This window comes from Corvus moneduloides, chromosome Z, assembly GCF_009650955.1.
Source record: "Corvus moneduloides isolate bCorMon1 chromosome Z, bCorMon1.pri, whole genome shotgun sequence".
In the NCBI taxonomy this organism is placed as follows: domain Eukaryota; kingdom Metazoa; phylum Chordata; class Aves; order Passeriformes; family Corvidae; genus Corvus; species Corvus moneduloides.
In genome coordinates this window covers 24,438,871-24,460,021 of record NC_045511.1, presented here as the reverse complement: position 1 = coordinate 24,460,021, position 21,151 = coordinate 24,438,871, and the positions used below count along the sequence as shown (strand labels likewise).

Genomic DNA, 21,151 nt, shown 5'->3' with positions numbered 1-21,151 from the left:
ATTCCTAAAAGACTGCTTTAGGTATTTATTTGAACTCCATATTTGTGACTATCTAGTAATTAAAAGAACTAGATCTCTTAATGTAAATCTTGAGAGATGGTCTGAGCCAGTTCAACTGTTTTGTGATTCTCATGTGCTGATAGTTTATACTGGTGTCATTCTTCAGAAATTAAGTTTGCCAGGCAAGCACACTTCAAGCCATTCACTCCAGGGAGTTAGGCCAATGTGTTTCCTACAGCTCTCCCTCCTTCCTGACATACAAAATTAACAGCCTCCAGAATTCAGAGACATCCACAGGACTGACATAAACACCTGCTGTGGTTTGACACTGGCCAAGCGCCAGGCACCCACAAAAGCCATTCACTCACCCTCCCCTGCCACAGCTGGACAGAGGAGAGAAAAAGGGTTCATGAGTCAAGATAAGGACAGGGAGAAAACACTCCAAGGGCAAAACAGACTCATCTTAGAAATGCAAAGTGAGTTTATGACCAAGAAAATCAGAGGAGAATTATGAGAAGTAAAAATAAGCCCTTAAAGAACACCTTTTTTCCCCAACCCCTCCCCCTCCTTTCGACCAACAGCACAAGGAGACAGGATAGGGTTTTGGTCAGTTCATCACCTGAGGTTTTCTTCCACTGCTCAGGGAGAGGAGTCCTTCCCCTGCTACCCCATGGGGTCCCTCCCACAGGAGACAGTTCTCTGTGAACCTCTCCACGTGGTTCCAATCTCACGAGCAGCAGTCCTGCCAGAACTACTGCAACGGGAGTTCCTCCCATGGGCAAACAGTCCTCCCAAAACTGCTGTGGCATGGGTCACTCTTCCATGGGGTGCAGTTCTCCAAGGACAGGCTGCTCTGGCCTGGAAGCAAGGGCCCCCTCTCTCCACTGGGTCTCCCACTGGATCACAGCCTCCTCCAGACATCCACCCACTCTGGCAGGGGCACCTCGCCCATGGGCTGCAGGTGGATCTCTGCATCCCCTGTGGATCCCCACGGGCTGCAGGGGCACAGCTGCTGCACCATGGTCTGCACCACGGCCTGCAGAGGCACCTCGGCTCTGCTGCCTGGAGCACCTCCCCCCCTCCTTCTCCACTGACCTTGGTGGCTCCATGTTGTTTCCCTCACATGTTCTCAACTCCTCCTCTTCTCTGGCTAGGAAAAACTGTGTCCCACTTTGGTTTTTATTTCTTCTTAAATATGTTATCACAGAGGTGTTACCAATATCTCTAATTGGCCCAGCCTTGGCCAGCACCATGTCCATCTTCAGAGCCATCAGGGATTGGCTCTGCTGGACACAGTGGAAACTTCAGCAGCTTCTCACAGAAGCCACCTCAGTGGCCCCCTGCTACCAAAAACCAGGCCGTACAAAACCAACACAACACCTGTGTGACATTATGGTGCTGCGCACTTTCCTGAGCCAAAAATGTTGTACAAAAATACTATTTGGAAGGCTTAAAGATATTCTTATGTTCAAGCCAAGATATCACAGCCCAATAAAAAAAAGGCTTCATTTGGTACTGTATACCTAATACCCACAAATTCTTAAAAGTCATCATTTTCTGAATTATATTTGCAAATCACTGACTATAATTTTTTAATATACAGTGTACCTGTAAGGTTGATCTGTTCTGAAAATGCAGAAAAGTCTTAGAGAAGCAGACAGAGAAACCTGCACAAGTCTAGTTTTCCCAAAATGTCTACAAAATACCTAAACATTCAAAAGTCAACATGGATTTGCTCTTTTTATTCTCTGTACAAATTCAGTATTTCCTTTGGACATTAAAGTGTTTTTTTACATTTCACTCTTCCTCTTTTATCCTGGAGTTTCAAGATAAGGCCTCAAATTTTAAGACAGTAATGATTTTTTTAAAAAATTAACGGAAGTTCTATGAAGAGTAAGTTATCTAAATACTAGGATGAAGTCACAATCTAAAATAATGGTACAAAATATTTTGCAGTTGGGTCAGATGTTAAAAAAAATTCAGTATCTGTAAGAAGTTTCATTTTTTAATATATATTTTTTGCAGTCTCCACATAACATTCTCCTTTCTAGCAAGTGTTGGCAGTTCCACAAACTATCACCAAGTATTTAAGAGCTTTTGATTTGAGGCACCTGGCAAATAATTATGGTACCAACTAGTGACTAAATTTTTGTTTCCCCCCCTTAAAAATTTATCTGTGAACCAAAAATTCTCAAGTCCTTCCCTTCCTTTCTAACACCAAATGTTAAAGAAGTAAAAACTGACAAACAACTGCATACAGTAAGTATTAGCTTAGTCTCATACTTCAAGTCTCCATTTATATGAGCTCTTTTCAGCTATACATAAATGTTCAACTGAAGTATGACTTAAATCTGACTTAAATCCACACACCTGACTTAAATCTACCGACAACAAGTTTGCTTTCCTTAGTTATTTTTCATGGACCCTAGAGAAGAGGTCTACACCCCTAGAAACAAGGAATGAAATTAACCCAAACAGAATAAAAGTATTTTACCAGAATCTCCCCATCTTTCACGATGAAAAAGTAGAAATGTAAGATCCAGTTATTCTACACCTTGCCTCTACTGCCAATCAGAAGTTAACCACTAGGGAAAGACTATAAAGAAACAAATAAAGTGACACTTCTGGTGGTATACGTGCCTCTAGAAATCAAATTAAGGACTTTTTATCACTGAAGAACAAAAGTAAACCATGAATGTTTTAATAGACAAGATGTCAGCTCCTAGCTATGACTGCTGCCCTTTAAAAATTCTTTACACATTTGACTTTCACATCACTTAACAAATAATTTCACAATTTCTTCTTTCTCTGAAAGAAACAGTTTTATTATTTTAAAGCTGGAGACTAAGCCCAGAAGAGCCCAAAGGGCTTGATTGAATCTTAAGGTAGAAGGAGAAAAAAAAATGTCCTTTCCATGCCATTATGATTTACTTCCTTATCCATTTTCCTTTACTCACTTTCTCTTCCCCACTTCAGCTCCCCAGCCTGAAGAACAAAGTAACACAAGATGGTTCAAGATAGTAAAAAAGCCAACCACTGGTGAACAAAGGTCTTCCCCTCCCTGGCTCTGCCAGCACTAATGCTCAAATGATCTCTCCATACCAAAACTGCAGGAAATTAATACAATAAACAAAATGAAAAAACCCCAACAAACAAAACAACAACAATCACCCTCCTCCCCCAAAAAGCACAACAAAACCAAAACAAACAAACCCCCCCCCAAACAAACAAAAACCCAAACAAACAAACACAACGTGACAGTTTTACTCCTGTATTAAGCAAGTTGAGTGAGGTCAGCAAAAGGTTTGACTAGCATCAGAAACCAGAGAAGGGGAGAGGAAAACGAGATCTCCATATTCAAGATCACTTTGATTTCTCAAGGGACTTCACTCTCAGTGTGATTAGGGTGCAGAGTTGCAAGTGCTGTTCTAACTTCTGGCTGCTGCAGAAAGAGTCCCATGTCAGCCTTGTTTCTCACCTCACAAAGGTACCTACATTCCTACCCCAGTCCATATACATCAACACTGTCATCTCCTGTAGTTGCATCATTAGCAGTAGCAAGCAGACCTACCTCTGTGATCATAAGAAGGGCAGTTTATCTGAAGTTTGACAGATGAAAAAATAATGAACAATGGAGATTTTCTGCACGCATAATGAAATTAAGATCCTCTGTACATAGATAAAAATTCTACCTTTTTCCACAGTCACAGACAGGAACTACTAATGGGTACCTTGAACAAAAGTGGTAAAATGGTACAAAGACAGAGCAAGCAAATGGTACTACTCCTAATGTTCCCCCAACATCCAGCAGTTGCTGACAATTCAGGTTTACATAAGCTAGAATGGCACCTGTGTGCTTAAGCCACCAAATATAGACTTCTCTTCAGCAGCAGAAAAATCAACAAAAGAAACATTTTCCTGGCTGGAGTGAGCAAGCAGAGCTCTGAAGAAGATATGGGGGAATTACTCAGTTTTGCTACTGACCAAATTCACTATTGAAAGGACATGCATCTCTTTAGAACTAATCTTACCATTAACCATAGTACATGCTAGTATGCCGTGGACCCAGGCTAAGAGCACAGAAAGCCCAGAGTGACAGTATTTACTGACTAAATGAGATGTCTATGCTAACTTAGTTCAAACTTAAAACCCATAGTAGTGTAGCTTTTTTCCCTTATACTATAAACATTTTTAATAGTAAATATTAATATTAATATTAATAGTGTAATAATAATTTTTCTTATAGTAGAATGTATTAACACTATGCATAATTATAGGACAAGTAATTCAGCAACTGCAGTAACACTGGCAATATGCTAATCACTACCTGCAGAGCTTAAAATACCAGATCTCTAACCTGCAAATTTTACTTACGCACACTCTTGAGTTCACTAAGGCTACCTAAGAATACAGACTTTACAGACTCAAGAACCCAAGAGAAAAAGCCAAGAAAGGATGAAGAAATACAGTACTTTACCCAGGTATACAAACTGCCATGTTCTCTTAGCCATGAGTGCCTACTTTCTGATTTAGACAGGATATAAAGTTTATGCGCTCCTTTTCTTCTTCTAGTGACAAAACCATCATCAAAGATAAATTTTCTCTTTTAAGAGTCAAGATGTAACAATACATAAGGATATGCATATTTTTAGCCCCTTCTGCATCTAATAGCTTACAGAACTGAGCTACCGTGACATTTCAGGATAACTTTGCAAGCCTGGGTTTTGTCAAGGATTACTACTGTAAAAAAGATGAAAATCAGATACATGATTTTTTAAGGCAGAAAATTATTTCAAGTTAAAAATTACTTGGTTTTAACATTTTTATATCATCTGTATTACTAGAGATCCCTCTGAATCTTCAGGGCTTCACTTGTTCTTGTCTCTACAGAAAGTTGTAAATGCTAAGGAGTCCAGGAACTTCAGTTTTAGAGAACAAGAAATGAAGCCTCTGATGTGGAAACAATTCGGGTTGCCAAAGATCTTCACTTCATTCTCCCTTCTACAACCCAGGCATCATCTTCAGTCAAGACTTTTGTTTTGGAGAAAAAAATACAGAATCTACTTCCTCCCCTCTAGGCCCCTCCCAGCTGGGGATAACCAACTGTAAATGCTACAATAATGAGAAAAATTAAATAGAATTACAGTCATATTATGTGCGTAGGCAATTCACAATGCATCAGAATGACTTACTACAGTTAAAAGAAAAAACAACGGACCTCGTGGTCTTGAATGAGATTTCCACCTATATGATACATACAATCTAATAATACTTGAAGTCAGGACAGGATAGAGTATGGTTGTTAGCACAGCTGTAATTCATCTTCTGTATACAAAGCACTACCATAAATTTAATACAATTTTTCTAGATTTCCCATGGATCCACATTCTAATTCAACAGAAAATTATTATTTGTAACTGTTTAATCCACACAGGGGAGTATGTGGCTGTACACCATGAAAAAAAATAAAGACAAAAGCACTACACATATGCATAAAGCCACCAAACTGCTACTACCAAGCAACTGGAACTACTGTACCTCCAAACTTTTAAAAGACTGCTTAAATAACTGAATAAATAACTTAGACTGCTTAAATAACTGTTAAATAACAGTTTTGCACATATTCCCACCCAAATGAAAATTTTTAAAAAAAGGAAAAAAATGCTTTCCTCCTTAATATTTTATCACTAATAACACTTATGGTCATAAAGCTGCTGGGCATGTTTTAATTTGCCAGTTAAAATGATGACATTAACAGATTATTATGGTCAGCATGGACATGCAGGAGACAGTTTTGCCTCAGGGGGCAGAAGATAATGGTAAACACAAAAAACCTAAGATGCCAGTTTTTTTTTTAAAGAGGTAATGGGATGGAAGAAGAAATGTGAGAGAAAATCTTTTACAGATCTGATCATCACTAATTTAAATTTGTGAAATATTTCAAAAAAGGAATCACTTAGGTCTGCTCTAAAGTATAACAAGTGGAATCAAACCCATTAAGAACAAACAAACAAACCAACACACTATGCAATTTCCACAGCAACAACTGTGCTCGTCACAGCTTTTTAAGATATGTGTGGGTACTGTTTGTTATTGTGTAGTTAAAAGAAAACTTGTATTGAAAAGAATCAGAGAAATAGGAAACCCTTCAAAAAAAAAGGTTTGTTTCTAGACCTTCCAACTAATTATCCAGGTTGATGACTACGTATGTCACAGACGCTACCTCAGACAACATGTAAATGCAGGTGCACTCTTTTCCCAGACAGCTCACATGAAGTAGGGCTTTTTTTGTGGGAAAGAGACTACGTTAGTAAGTCTTCAAAGACTTAAGCAATCTTCAAAACGCAGGGCCAACTCAAGATATTATGTATCCAGTCCTAATGCCAGGAGCATTACAAAGTGTACTTAAGACATACCTAAGTAGCTCTGGACCACAACTACCACACTTGGCTAGCACTGAACCCAAGTTTAAGACTCCAGGACTGAGCTGGTGACAACCCTAGGCAACAGATGCACAATCTGCTCTCTGAAAAGGGTTATTTAATTTGGATAGAGTCAGCTTGTACCCAACAGAGCATTCTGTATATTCACACTCTTGAGTCCCCAAGCTCTCAAATGTATAGTGTACACACATTAAATCACTGTATCATGCTGACTCTGTACAGCTAAGCAGCTCTGCAGATCACTCCTCAATACCCAAATAATATGAGATACCCTAGTCGTTCCCATTAATTGAGCTAACAAACAGTTGTTGTGCACAATCTTCTAATTATAACAAGAATAAAGAAAAGAGATGTGAGTTTCTCATCAATACATTGGTGCTATGAGTCACGGCAAGGGCCTATGGCTAAGGGGCAACATGCAACAAAGCACCCATAGTTCACACAATGGCTGGAAGATGGAGAAAATTTCTGACTTAACCAGAAACAGGAAATTTCTTGAGTGACCAAGAACACAACTAGTTTTGTGCTTAAATTAGCAATACAGGAAACAAGCAATAGGAGTCTTTGCATTCCTCATATTTCTCTTGCACAAAATATATCCTGAACTTAACAGTAAAATAATTCAATTTAAGATCATTGTTCACATCTACATTTAAAATCAGACCAACAGTTTTGTGTAACTTGCAGAACTTCCTGTGCTTGGAGTGGGGGGAGAATCAGTGCAAATTGCTTTGCAGTATGATGCTATTTCACTAGGAGAAAAAATAGTATCAACATCAGTGCAGCAGACAAAAGAACAATCTTGTGAAGAGACCACAGTTTTAGAATGGTAAATTTAAAAAAAAAAAAAAGGAATTGCTTCACAAAAGATCAATACACTTTCCCCATAGGTTCATGATGTAAAATTCTATAATCAAGGCTTGTAGATTTGTAATTATGGTATGTCAGCCACATTTAAACAAGCATGTTAAAAGATTGTTAAAGTTAAACTAACACAATTGCAATGTGAATTGTCTTAGTCTCATTCTAATCTACTCGTGTCACTTCCACTTAATCAGATGGAAACTATGGGCAAATGTCAGTGCTGTTTTCGCGCAACCCAACTTACTTTGTTTGCGGTGGTTTTTAAAATAATTTCCAATCTAAAATGCAACAGGATATTTTAGAAGGGGTTTTTTTTCCCTAATCAATTCTCTCACTATCCAGCGGATTGTTGCTGTTTGGAATTACTGAGAGCAAAACTATTTTGAAGAGATCAAACCAGAAGAATTGCTTGCTAGGACATAAGGCACAAATACAGAAACCATTACTACTCATGCTCATCAAATCTACTTGTTTTAATTCCAAACTACTGAAAGTGTAAAATCACCAAGAGCCTGGCTATCAGACTTGTCAAAAAAGTAAAAGATCTCTTTATTTCTAGTTTAAATTTCTTTCACTGACATAGAGCAACATAGGAAATGTGCAGGCAAGTAAACTACCTACAACCTAAAACACAGTCTCTTCAGAGGAGTACACAAAGAATTTATGACTTACAGCTAAAAAAAAAAATACCAAAGCAGAACAGCTGCTTCATTCTTGGTGTGGGAAAAAGTGATTAGTTAGGTAACTAACAAGAAAAAAAAAACGCTACAACAGATGACTAACACAAGTCAAACAAAATGTCTGAAAAGCTCTCTATATCCTAATGGCTCTTGACCCCTACCTTTTTTTGATATATTCTTAAAGCTTGGGCACTGAACATGGCTGGAAATCAGTACTACAATGCTAGATTCAATGTGGTTTTCTAAACTGAAAACACAGGAAAAAACCTAATGAAAATTAACTGAAGTGCTAAGTTAGTCACTTTATAGAATGCTTAATAAGCCTCTACACAAGTCTTCTCACACACCAGGAAACAAGATACCTACAGAGTTGCTAGAGTTCAAAATAAGAGGACAATGTTAATGTTCCTAAGTTGACACAAATTACATGTATGCCCACTGTAGCAGAACACATAACTAGGCTTCCAGCTAGAGAAGGAAGGGTGGAGAGGAACAGAACTCTCTTGTATCTGTGTGAAGCTGTCACAGAAATGGGAGCTGCCACTGTATCATGTCCCCCCAGGGACTTAAGATAACATTCCTTTTCTTCTTTTTTTTTTAAAAGTTACCTTAACTTAGAGAATGCCAGCTGCTCCAGAGTAACTGCAGATATGCCTGTTGCTACTGTGCAACACATTCAAGCTAAGTTTACTTGCTTATTCACATGGACATTCCCCAAAAGCAAATCTGAATCGTGTTGACTGCATTTTTGTCGTTTACCCAAACGTTTTTAACCTTTGTACTAGCTCTGAAATGCACACAATTGTGTGGTTTGCTCCTATGTTCAGAGACTAGAAATTCTGAAGTGCCTTTCTTTAACTAACACCAATAGGGACAACTTTTCTAGTCTTCAAGCCCAACCTTTCAAAGTGAATCAAGTATAAAAAAAGGTGCATCTCTTATTGACAGGAATTTGCTAAGTCATCATATAAAGCTGATTGTATGAAACTGTACTGTTTAACACCCTGATCTAGCATACGCACTAATTCTTGTCTCTGCCTGAGTCAGCACAGTCTTTGTGGCCTTAATAAACCCCACCGCGACCAGTGTTTACACCTATAGTATGAGTGATCCTGACAGATACATTTTTATTAAAAACGATGACTGTTAAAACCAGGGAAGATCAAGGCTCTGGTATTGCATCTGCCAGGACTGCTTAGGAAGGTGGTGGAGTCTCCGTCCCTCGAGGTGTTTTAGGGAAGACTGGACGTGGCACTTAGTGCTATGGTCTCGTTGACAAGGTGGTGGTGTTTGGCCATAGGTTGAACTCGATAATCTCAGAGGTCTTTTCCAACGTAACTGCTTCTGTGATAGCACTGGCTCTGCAACTTCTGAACCAGAAATATTCAACTGTAGCATTGGTAAAAAAAAAAAAATAATTGAGGCTTCATGCCTCGGCAAGGTATGAGGCGAGACTGCCCTGCACATCGAGGGGGCTGGGTGACTACCCTCGACTCCCAAAGCCGCTAACGAAAGGGAACGAAATCCGCATTTAACCGGTGTCCCGGAAAAGCACGGCCTGTTCCCGAAGGCGGTACGCGAGGGGTGGAAGCCCGTGTCAGGGCCGCTCTCCGGCGCAGCCGGGCCCCACACAGCACCGCGGTCCCGCGCGCGGCACGGCCGGTCCCGCACAGAGCCCCGCTGTAGCCCCCCGGCCCGACCGTGCCTGGCCGTGCCGTGCCCCAGCCGCCACTCACCGCCTCACGACGCCGGTCTTGATCTTGATCTGCCTGAGGCGCGGGTCGGCCATGGCGGCGGGCGCCGTGACTGCGCAGCGCCGCGCCGCGCATGCGCGCACCGCCAGCCCGGGCGGCACCACCGGAGCGAGCGGGAGGCGGGCGGCTCCCCCCTTCCCCGGCTCAGTGGAGATGGCCGGGCAGCAGCAGCGTGCCGCCGTCCAGACGGAGCCGCCCGGGGCCGTCCGGGTTTGCTCGCGCACGGGAGGAAAGGTGGGAACGCACCCTCGGTGCCGCGGCAGGAGCTGCTCCGACCGGTACCGTGAAGGTGTTGAGGTGGAGAGTGACCGGCAGCACCCGCGTCCGACCCCTGGTAATGTGGTCCGCATGATTAACGCCATTTCACAAGGCAAGTAGCCATTCTCTGGTGGCGTGTTTGTGCGCTATCCCCCCATTATCAGTCCCTGAAAGTTCTGTGCACCAAGGAGACAAACCAAATAGATTGCTTTTTCCCATTCCACTGGCCTCAAGGTTCCTCGGCACCAGGTCAATCACTTCCCTCCTAGCCCGCGTGTATGTCCCAACACCCAGCCAGGCCACTGCTGTGGACGACCCCGTCGCAGTACTGCCCACCTGCAGCCCCCAGAGCAGTGTCTGTAGCCCCCAGAGTACTGCCCACCTGCAGCCCCCAGAGCAGTGTCTGTAGCCCCCAGAGTACTGCCCACCTGCAGCCCCCAGAGCAGTGTCTGTAGCCCCCAGAGTACTGCCCACCTGCAGCCCCCAGAGCAGTGTCTGTAGCCCCCAGAGTACTGCCCACCTGCAGCCCCCAGAGCAGTGTCTGTAGCCCCCAGAGTACTGCCCGCCTGCAGCCCCCAGAGCAGTGTCTGTAGCCCCCAGAGTACTGCCCACCTGCAGCCCCCAGAGCAGTGTCTGTAGCCCCCAGAGTACTGCCCACCTGCAGCCCCCAGAGCAGTGTCTGTAGCCCCCAGAGTACTGCCCACCTGCAGCCCCCAGAGCAGTGTCTGTAGCCCCCAGAGTACTGCCCGCCTGCAGCTCCCAGAGCAGCATCTGCAGCCCCCAGAGCAGTGTCTGTAGTCCCCAGAGTACTGCCTGCCTGCAGCCCCCAGAGCAGTGTCTGTAGTCCCCAGAGTACTGCCTGCCTGCAGCCCCCAGAGCAGTGTCTGTAGTCCCCAGAGTACTGCCCGCCTGCAGACCCCAGAGCAGTGTCTCTAAATCCCACCTTTGATGGGTCCTAAGGAAGAACTCGGACCAGAGCTGTCGCTGGACAGTGAGACCCAGGACATCCCAATGGCCAGGGGGACACCTCTGCCTTCATCTGCTTCCTCTGAGGATTGAGGGAGTGGCTTATATTCTTTTATATGATTTTTGAATCTAGATTATGATTGTTATATTGATACAGCAAACCATGTACTGTGATCCAACCCAGTCTGCAGAGGGTCCATGTGAGCAGAAATCATAAATTAAATTGTATTATAAATTGCATGTTTTACTACTTAGAGATTGCACACACTAATTTGACAAGAGACAACTGAGGGGAGACCCCATAAATGTCTGTAAGGGAGGCGCCCTCTGAAGGGAGAGCGTCAAGAGGATGGACCAGGCTCTCCTCAGTGGTGCTGAGCAGTAGAACAAGAGGAAATAGGATAGAAATTGATGCACAGGAAGTTCCACCTGAACATGAGGAAGAACTTCTTTACTTTGCAGGTGACTGAGCACTGGAACAGACTGACCACAGAGGTTGTGGTGTCTCCCTCACTGGAGATATTCAAGAACTGCCTGGACACAATCCTGTGCCAGATGCTCTACGATGACCCTCTTGAGCAGGGAGGTTGGACCAGATGGCCAACTGTGGTCACTTCCAATCTGACCCATTCTCTGTGTAATTTTGTTTGTAGAAATCCTGTGTCATTCTAATAATGTGCTATATTAATAATGAAATCCTGCTAAGGAAAATAAAGCTTTAATTTTTAAGCTATTGTTCAGTGGTTAAACTAAGTGTTAAACACTACAACTTAGTGTTGTCATAATTCTGCCAAGGATCTCTAAAAGAATCTGTCTGTCCCCTTAGTGTCAGGTGGTTGGTAAAAGCAATAAAGAGGCAAGATTAGCACTGGCAGCTCAGTCCTAGACTTAAAATCAACTGATGGTTCAAGGGCTGTTTTCCTTTATGGTTATACTTCATAGAGGCTAACGACTCAAGGGGATAAATTCTGGGAAAAAAACCCCCAACCCCTAGGGTCTGTGTTTGAAAGAACTTCCCCTGAAGGAGTATTAAAATCGACAAGAAAGAAAAAAAAAAAAACCAGCTTCTATGAACAAATAAAGGCAAATGCATTTTCAGTGAAGTGCAGTTCAGGAAGGTCTGCAGAGGATTTTTTTTCCTCTACATCCTTTTGTCCTGTGCTAGTGGCTTGCCCTGATTCTTGGCATTGCCAGTGACCGATACCTCTTGAGAAAAGCTGGCTGCAAGGAAGGAAGTCATGCAGCTTCTGGTGACATGACAACTGCAGGTCATTAGCCAGCAGCTGTGGCAAAGTGGCTGGCATGACAAGGCCCCATTCAGACATAGTATAAGCAAGGCCAAGACTGCTCAAGTCCACAGAGTTGTGTGTTATCTATAGAGGAGGATGAACATGACCCCTCTTACAGAGGCCAGCAAGCCTTCCCAGGAGACCTGCAACACACAGCCTTCACTTGGCAGGCTGTTGCTGAAGGGAAATGCAGATCTCAAAATCAACACTAGCTTAATGCCATGAATAACTATGACCTGGAGACAAGTTCACAGATGTATTACATATTTACATCTGCCATCAACCGTGCAGGAGGGAGAAGGAAGGAGAGCGGCATTCTGGCAAAAACAAAGGAAAATGCAGTCCCTTACTTGGCCAGAAACTCAAATCTTACTAGTCTGTCTTTAGAAAGCTGTATCAAATCATGCTGGGGCTGAAGCTGTCCCCTAAAATCCAAGGCACCCCTTGGAATTGGTATGTAGTTATGCTACATACTCTTTGAAAATACAGAAGTCTGCAAGTAAAGCTGAATTACCACCATACACCTACACATCACTTTTTTTCCCAAGTATAGTCTTCAGTGTCATTTCTATATTTGACAAAGTTGTTCAATAAGTGAGAAGGCCAACAACAAATAACAGCACAAAAATAAAAATAGCCTAGAAGCAGCAATATTAAGAAAAGTAACTAAGGTTTCCAAGTGCTAAAAATGTTTTATTTCTAGCCCTGAAGCATTAGCTCACATTACTTACAGTGCTTAGGCTCAGCTACTGAATTTTAGAAGTAGAATGCAATTGTTTTCTTCCAGCTAATTCACTTAACTAGTAGATAATAATATACCAAATCTGTGTTCATATTTAAGCATATATGATGATAATGTGAAAAAGGTGTTACTGGTGGGTCATGGAGTATATTGTAAAATGTGTCTGAAAGCATGATGTACTTCACTATTAATACGTGTTTGTATTAACAATTGAAAATTATTCATTAACATTTAAAACCCAAGTAATTTTATTTCTAGGGGTATGGATATCTGGATATTTAGGGAAGTATGTATAATGCTTTCCAGGACAGACACTCCTTTTTAAATAACGGTGTGTGGGGGGGAGTATGTTTTCCAGAACTCCTTTGAAACAATTTTTAGCCAAGTCAATCATAGATACATTTCCACGTGAATTAGTGATGTTACAACAGAGTTGAATACAATCCTTTATGAAGACTGTGAATCCTATTGTACCTTTTGGATAGTAAAGAAACTGTCAATTCTTCAATGATTTTTGGCAGCATTTTGCTTGTTTTGCATTTGGTTGAAGGTTTTTCATAAGATCTATTAGCCCTAGTCATTATGAGAGCACTGTTGCATAGAGGCAGGTGCCTAAATATAATTTGCTGATGCTCTAGCTATGCTGACATACAGAGCAAGTCATTCTGTATGTGGGACCCTTAAACATATTCATATATATTCCCCTGTATTGCTCCTTTCCAGCAGCTCACATGTAAAGCTGTACTTGTTGTGAATATGACTTCCTCTTCTCTGACCAATGTCACCTGGCCATTCCAGCTTTCATCTGGCTCCACATAAGCAATATTTTCAAGGCAGTTTGTTACATGTTTTGTGCAAATTTACTTTAGTGGGAGTAATTTTCACTGCCAATTCACTATGCCTTCTGTCTAAAAAAAGTTAATCTAGATTTGTTTATTTCTTGTGGCTAAGAGCACATACAGTAACTATTGCTCATTCCCATTTCACGGAAGTAGCTAGTCAGCCTGATGAGCTCAAATGTCTGCACACATAATTATGTAGTATGTGTTTAATCTGAGGTGTGCACAGTGCACCTAATACACTTGCAAGCAAACACACCAGGTTGCAAAGCACTGCTTACGACTCATAACTTTACTGTGAAAGACCAGCTTAAGAAGTTAATACCATACATATGCTTCATCACAAGAAAAGAGCAGACACACTTGAAAGCATTGCAGTATGCCACATATCCCTTTCATAGTAACAGTTCCCAATTAATATGTCTCTCAATTAAACACTACTTGTAAGAAACACTCAACTTGTAAGGTGTGCAAATACTGAGTCTTATTAATCCTGCATTCTGATCGTAACCGTACCTTCCTTTTAAATTTATTTCTTTGGCTCTAATAAGGGTCTTTCTGCAGTGAAGCTATTTTGTGTTATACCAGTAGTTCACTTCAACTTTAGAGCCAATGTGTTTGTCAGCTGATATAGTTCAAATTTGAGACCTATGCTGCTGAGGTCAGAGCAAACCTTGCAGAGGGAAATACAGTCCTCTAAGCCTCAGTGGCAGTTTCCATCACCTTGTCCATCCATTGACAGTTGGTTTTGACAGCTTGAAAAACCCATGACCAAATGTAAGTGTTCTTCAGCTGAGCACTGAGACCATTATTTTAATAAGTAAATGGTCAATGAGCTTTCATACTATTTTGTTTACCCATCAAAACCATGTGTGCAGTCTCACTATAATTTCATTTTCTTTTATGATCAAACAAAATGCGGAAAATATTTAGCCTTCAGATTTTATCTTTTTTGTAGGAAAACAAAATTTCATTCAGCCTCCCCAAAGTATACTACAAAATGAGATCAGATTTTGAATAAAAGTTATTGGTGTCTACTTAATTTTTTATATATGTTCAGTAGGTAAAATTAGCCTCTGTACAGCTGCCAGCACACAGCTAGGCACCATCTAAGTGCACAATAATTCATTTCCCTGGCTGTCAGCATATGAGATAGTATCAGTATTGCTTGTAGTGCAAATCTCTTGAGCCACTTTATTATCAGGTGATTATTACTGGTCAAAATTGTCTTCCACAAATACCCCCCAAAACACTTAGAGAGTTGTTCAACACCACAGATTCAGGCAAGTATCACAGGTATAGAATGGGACAAGTATAAAACGGATTGCTGCTGCACAGTTTGTAAGATACCTACAAAATATGGTGATTCAAGTGGGAGCTGTGTTTTTTTACAGGAGAGGCTCAGTTACATAGGGAAGCTAAGTAAAGGAGAAAGGAGGTACCAGGCAGAAGCTGAAAAGAGTCAGTGGCAAAGTCCTTTCTCATTTCTCCCTTTGTACCTTCTCCAAACACCACTGGGATGGATTCTGGTTTCAACTATGCTTCTGTGAAAAGGAAGTAACCCACTGGGAAGTGGTGGTATAAAATCAGATGGAAATCTACTCATTTTCAGCAAAGTTATAGTGACAGTACAATTTACCCTAGGTAAAGAAGGCAGCAACGGTGATTCCTCAAATATGACACTACCGGAGAGCATAGATTACAAAACAGCGCTTTCCTACAGTTTTCAGGGTTAAACTGTGCCTATAGTAAATGCTTAGCTACAACTCAAATCTTTTCTAGCTAACTTTTTAAAAGCAGTTTTTCTTAGCTCAGACCAACCATTAGGAGAAGAACTGGAAGTAGTGAGAGAAAAAGGGATTTATGTGTGTGCATCAAAAGGAGAATATATCCTTTTGCGAATTATTTCCATGGGTCCCCTACGTACAAATGAAGAGATATGTGATATAACAATTCATTGTTCTGACACACATTGCAATCATGATGTGCAGTTTTTAATGCATCATGTTACATTAAGCTTAGCCCATGGTTTAACACCATGTAACATAAATTTCTGTGAAGGGAGTAACATAACATGATACTGTCTTTTAAAAGACACACAGGATTTTTTCAGATCACCTACTTTTTATCCATGAGTGCCCAATCCAAAAATCAAGGTGGCAGATGAAAGTGGATTGAATGAGTATCCACAAACCAGAGTATTTATCTTGTGTAGTTTTGCTCACTGCTACCTGTAGTCAATGACTCCAGTCAATTTTTATGTTGTAATGCATGAGCAAAGTTGATGGACATATTTTTTTGACACCCCTAGTTAGATTTTATTCAGGGTCAATCAAGGGAGACCTGACAGCCGTTAAGACTATAAAACACACTGAGAATCTTCACAAGTGTTTATTTCTCAATAAAGACAGGAGCTTTGATTATGAACCTGTCAGTAACTTTATCTCTTTTTGTTCTATATTAGAGGCAGGCTTTCTGTTTTAATTGATAGTTTATTTTAAAATAGATATATCAGAATGAATGATTGTCATTGGAATGAAATAAAAAAATAAACTATTGATTTGACAATAACTGGATATAATAAAATCTCCAGTGGAAGATGAAACCCATATCCGAAGTTTAAAGAGCTCACAAAATAAAGCTGCATATGATGAATCTCTTCAGAAAAAAAGAAAAATAATTACATGTTACATATTTATGTATACTCATAATTTGTTTATTTATCTCCCCCTGAATAATTAGAGTCAGGATTTTTTAAGACTTTTCATACACATTTCTTGAAACCTGTCTTCAACGCTTTCTGTATTCCTAAGTAATTAATGTAATTTTTAATTTAATCCTTTCTGTGGTACAATACAAAACAAAAACGTGACATCAAGTGACATCTGTGTGGTGTGGATTTGACTGATCACATGGTCCAGTGCAAAAGTACCAGCCAAGAAGATTCCTCTGGTTTTTGGACATATTGGAAACTGCAGTTTTTATCACTCAGGATGATGTTTTCCAATGAAGAAACAATCTTTGCCAGTACTTGTCAGACAGGAACATGTAGGTAGTACATAAAGGTGGAGGACTGCAAAGTGGCTGGCACCAAACAGGCAGATAATGATAATATCCTGTATGGTGCTGCATGTAATGTTCTGAAAGCTTCTCACAAGTCAGTAAAAAAGACAAATAGTACCTGTGAAGTGTAACATCAAGATGAAGCAGTATTTAGAAAGTCTAAGAGAGATTAAAAAAATGTATGCTTTTAATAGGACACCAGTCTTTATTGACAAACACCCTGTCATGGTATAGCTTGATGCTGTAAAGCAACTGGTAAAAAAATTACATTGTGATTAACGTTTAGCACACTACAATATCACTTTAACACATTTTAAGTAGTTTGTAAATTGGTGAGTTGTTGTTGCTTAATTATCAAAATATAGAGGTTTCTGGTGAGTTCTTTTAGTAATCTGTTCATCTGGCCTAAGTTATTAGATAGATATATTAATCATTGGAAAGGAAGTGTTAAAATAATTGCTAATAAAACCTGCTGCTGGCCCAAATACTGTTGACACTAAATAATAAGAACAGATTAGTTCTGTAAAGGAAATTAGATTGCTGGGTGAAATAAACCGGTTAAAAATAAATAATTTCAATGCTGGAAAAGTCAGGGTCACACATGTAGAAGTACAGAATGGAAGTTAGATGTACGGAGTGAAAAATTGTGACTTGGGGTCCCGTAACCCCAGAGAAGGACTGTGGGGTTGTGATGGCTAACCAACTAGGCACCAACTAAACATGAGCCCAGCTGTAATATTGTGGCTGACAGAGAGCAGGTAGCCCCCATTAAATATGTCATATTGTGTCGGAGTCCTAAATATCTAGAGATGATGAAAGGGTGAGGCTCTGGCTGAAGTCACATACCCAGTTTTACACTTTTAAAAGGGAAGAAAAGGTTGTAAGTCTCAGAACAAATATATGGGAGCAATATAGTACCTGAAAAATACACACTATTCAGCAAGCCCCAAGAAGCTACTGATGAAAAGAAGGGAGTCAGTTGGTCTGTAACCTACATAGAGAAGGAATTTCTAATAGCAGAAGATTCACAGCCCAGCAGAAAGAATAAACAGTAGAATACAACAGCAAGCTCAAACTAGACAAGATCAGGATTCAGTTAAGGAGGGAAATTTTAAATACTGGGCAATTAACTATTGATAAAACTACCAATGAGAGATGGAGATGTTTAAGATTGGATGTTTTTCTGTTAAAAAAAAAAGCTTTCGCTTTAATAGGAGAAATGGGTGTGAATGTCTTTACAAATAGCTGGGTAACTTGAAAGAACTAATTAGAATCTGGAAGAATTGGTATGGACGTCTTTAGAAACATCAAGCTGTGCAAGTTTGTTGCAGGGCTGAGCACAATCTTTTGAACTTTAGGGGAAAATGAGCAGGCTTAATAGACTTATGAGTATTGACTTCTCTGCCCAGGGTGGGCTTAAAGCTAAATTTAGTGATCTTACAATGCATGATGCAGGGAGAATACATGTTGAAGGGGGAATGTGTGGTAGGACGTTTGAGAAGTCAGTACCTTCCTGGTACCTCAGCCAATGGGGAAAGGAAGAAGGCAACACATGATCAGGAGTTTAGGATGAAAAAGAGGCTGCATTCTCCAAAAACTGGAGAGAAACCCCACAGGTGTACGGCCCCATGGACTCTCTCCATTCATTTGATGACGATGATTTTTGCAGGACTCCTCTGTGTTCTGTGTAGATGCTGGCCTTTGTCAGTGTGATTTTCTGCACAGCTTAACTGCAAGTTAAGTCACGGTGTAGAAATTGGCAGGTGAATTCTCTACAAGGTTTTATGTTGTAGAATCATAGAATGGTTTGCGTTGGAAGGGACTTTTAAAGACCATCTAATTCCAATCCTCCCCACCATACATATCCGGGCACAGGTACCTTCTACTAGACCTGGTAGCCCAGAGCTCCATCCAACCTGGCTTTGAACACTTCCAGGTATGGGGCATCCACAGCTTCTCTGTTACTGTGTCTCATCACCCTTATAGAAAATAATTTTGTTCTTATATCTAATCTAAACCTGCCCTCTCTTTCAGTTTGAAGACATTCCCCCTTGTCCTGTCACTGTATGCCTTTCTTGAAAGTTCTTCTCCATCTCTCTTGTAGGCCTGTTGTTATATGGTCTCTATGGAACCTTTTCTTCTCCAGGCTGAACAATCCCAGTTCTCTCAGCCTGTCCTTGCAGGAGAGGTGCTCCATCCCTCTGATTATCTTGGTATCCCTCCTCTGGACTCATTCCAGGATGTCCATGCCTTTCTTATTCTGGGGGCCTCAGAGCAGGATGCAGCATTGCAGGTGGAGTCTTGGGAGTCTAGAGCAGAGTAGCAGAATCCTCTCCTTGCCCAACTAGCCACATTGCTTTTTATGCAGCCCAGGACACAATTGGTTTTTTGGGCTGCAGCTACATGTTGTTGCGTCATGTTGAGCTTCTCCTTCACCAGTACCCCCAGGTCCTTCTCCTCAGGACTGCTCCCAATTCGTTGTCCACCCAGCCTATACTTGTGCTTGGGATTGCTGTGACCCACATACAGGACCTTGCACTTGGCCTTGTTGAACTTCATGAGATTTGCATGGGCCCAGCTGTCATGCCTGACAAGGTTCCTCTGGATGGTGTCCCCTCCCTTCAGTGTCAAGTGCACCATGCAGCTTAGTGTTTGAGAAACATTTTTGTTAAGCTTAAATAATGGAGCTTTAAACAGAATGAGTCACACAAAATTATAATAGTGTGTGACTTAATCTGCTCTTTGCTTGGCTCTACTTGCTCAGCACAAGCAGCTGGATTTGCTGGAGCCCTGGGCCTCAAGCTGGGAACTTTCACCCAGATATGTTGGAACAGAGTGGATTTGCTTACTAGCTGGTACAGTGTTGTGTTTTTTCTTTAGTTTGGGAAGAATATTAATAACACAGTGATGTTTAGTTGTTGCTAAGTGATTTTTATCCCAAGTCCAGGCCTTTTTTCATTACTATGTCCTGACTGATTTAGTGCACAAGAAACACAAACCAGAAGACAAGGAGGCTGCAGCCATCAGCAGAAGCTACAGCTCGACAAGATAAGAGCAGTTAACAGCCGGGCTGAGGGGAGACAGAGAAAGAATCCAATAAGGTGTTAGAAGACCCCAGCCCAAAAATCACCACTGGACTTGAAATCATGTGAAGAGAGCGTGAGGGCAGGTGCATAAATCCTGAGGTCTAATTGCCTGGAGATTTTTTTCTTCTGGGTCAGTATAAGCTGGTCTGGTGCTGTACCACTCTATTAAATTATTTCTTTTTATGAATCTGACACCTGAGACTCTGCTGCGGAAAACCCAGGATAAATAAAGGGTTCCTGAAGGAAGAAGTACACCTGAGAGTGAGCGTTTGTGCAAGGATTTGAAAGGGAGCCCATCAGCCCCGCTGAGAACAGACTCCAGTCCCAGCAGGGAAAGCCTGGGTGGTGTGTGTGACACTCCTTGAATGGTGAGAGAATTCTTGGGCTGTGGCTTCTCCTTTAACACTCGGTGTTGTTTACCAGTGTGCTGAGAGTGCACTCAATCCTACTGTGCATGTTGCTGACAAAGATGTTAAACAGTGGCAGCCCCAATACTGACCCCAGGGGAACATCACTTGTCACCAACATCCACTTTGAGAGCAAGCCATTGACTACTAATGTGTTGACCAGCCAGACAATTTATTATCCACCAAGTGGTCCATCCACTCAGATATTCTAAGTAGTTCCCTCCGTCCCTAAAATCCTGCTTGTCAAAATGCGTACACCTAAACTTAGGAATGAGGCTCAGCTACAGCATCTGAAGACCATCCATTGAGAACAAACTTAATACTGAAGTCCCTCTCCTTGACTGTTTAAGGTGGTTTTTTTGTGGGAAGGAAGGGGAGATAGAGGTGTTTTTACTTATCTCTTACACGCAAGATATCTTACAGAAGATAACTATAAATAATTGCATCAGAACTTCTCACTGTACATATATATGAAATACTGATTTTACTAAAATTAGCTTGATCAAACCAGTTTAATGGGATTTTCATATTTCTAGTCTTCAATGAGGGATGAAAACCTTTCTATTTTCAGAAATGTAATTTATTATTTTTAATATATTTATAAAACTTTCAAATACATACTGGAACAATCATTTCTAATCCAGCAGCAAAGATGAGCAACATGAGGAAACTAGGCCCTTGAAATATCATCTACACCAGAGTTATACTTTAGTAGCAAATCTCATCTTGCTTAAATGAAGCTGAGTCATGATGTTCAGTT

General features: G+C 41.1%; 1 protein-coding gene across 1 annotated transcript in view; it reads right to left on the bottom strand.

Moving 5' to 3' along the window:
* Nucleotides 1-9,824, bottom strand: part of TBCA (tubulin folding cofactor A) — a 25,706-nt gene extending 15,882 nt beyond the window's left edge. The window contains exon 1 of the mRNA XM_032096631.1: nucleotides 9,724-9,824. Coding sequence (XP_031952522.1) covers nucleotides 9,724-9,776 — 53 coding nt within the window. The 5' untranslated portion in view covers nucleotides 9,777-9,824. The remainder of the gene's footprint in view (nucleotides 1-9,723) is intronic.
* Nucleotides 9,825-21,151: the final 11,327 nt, after the last annotated feature.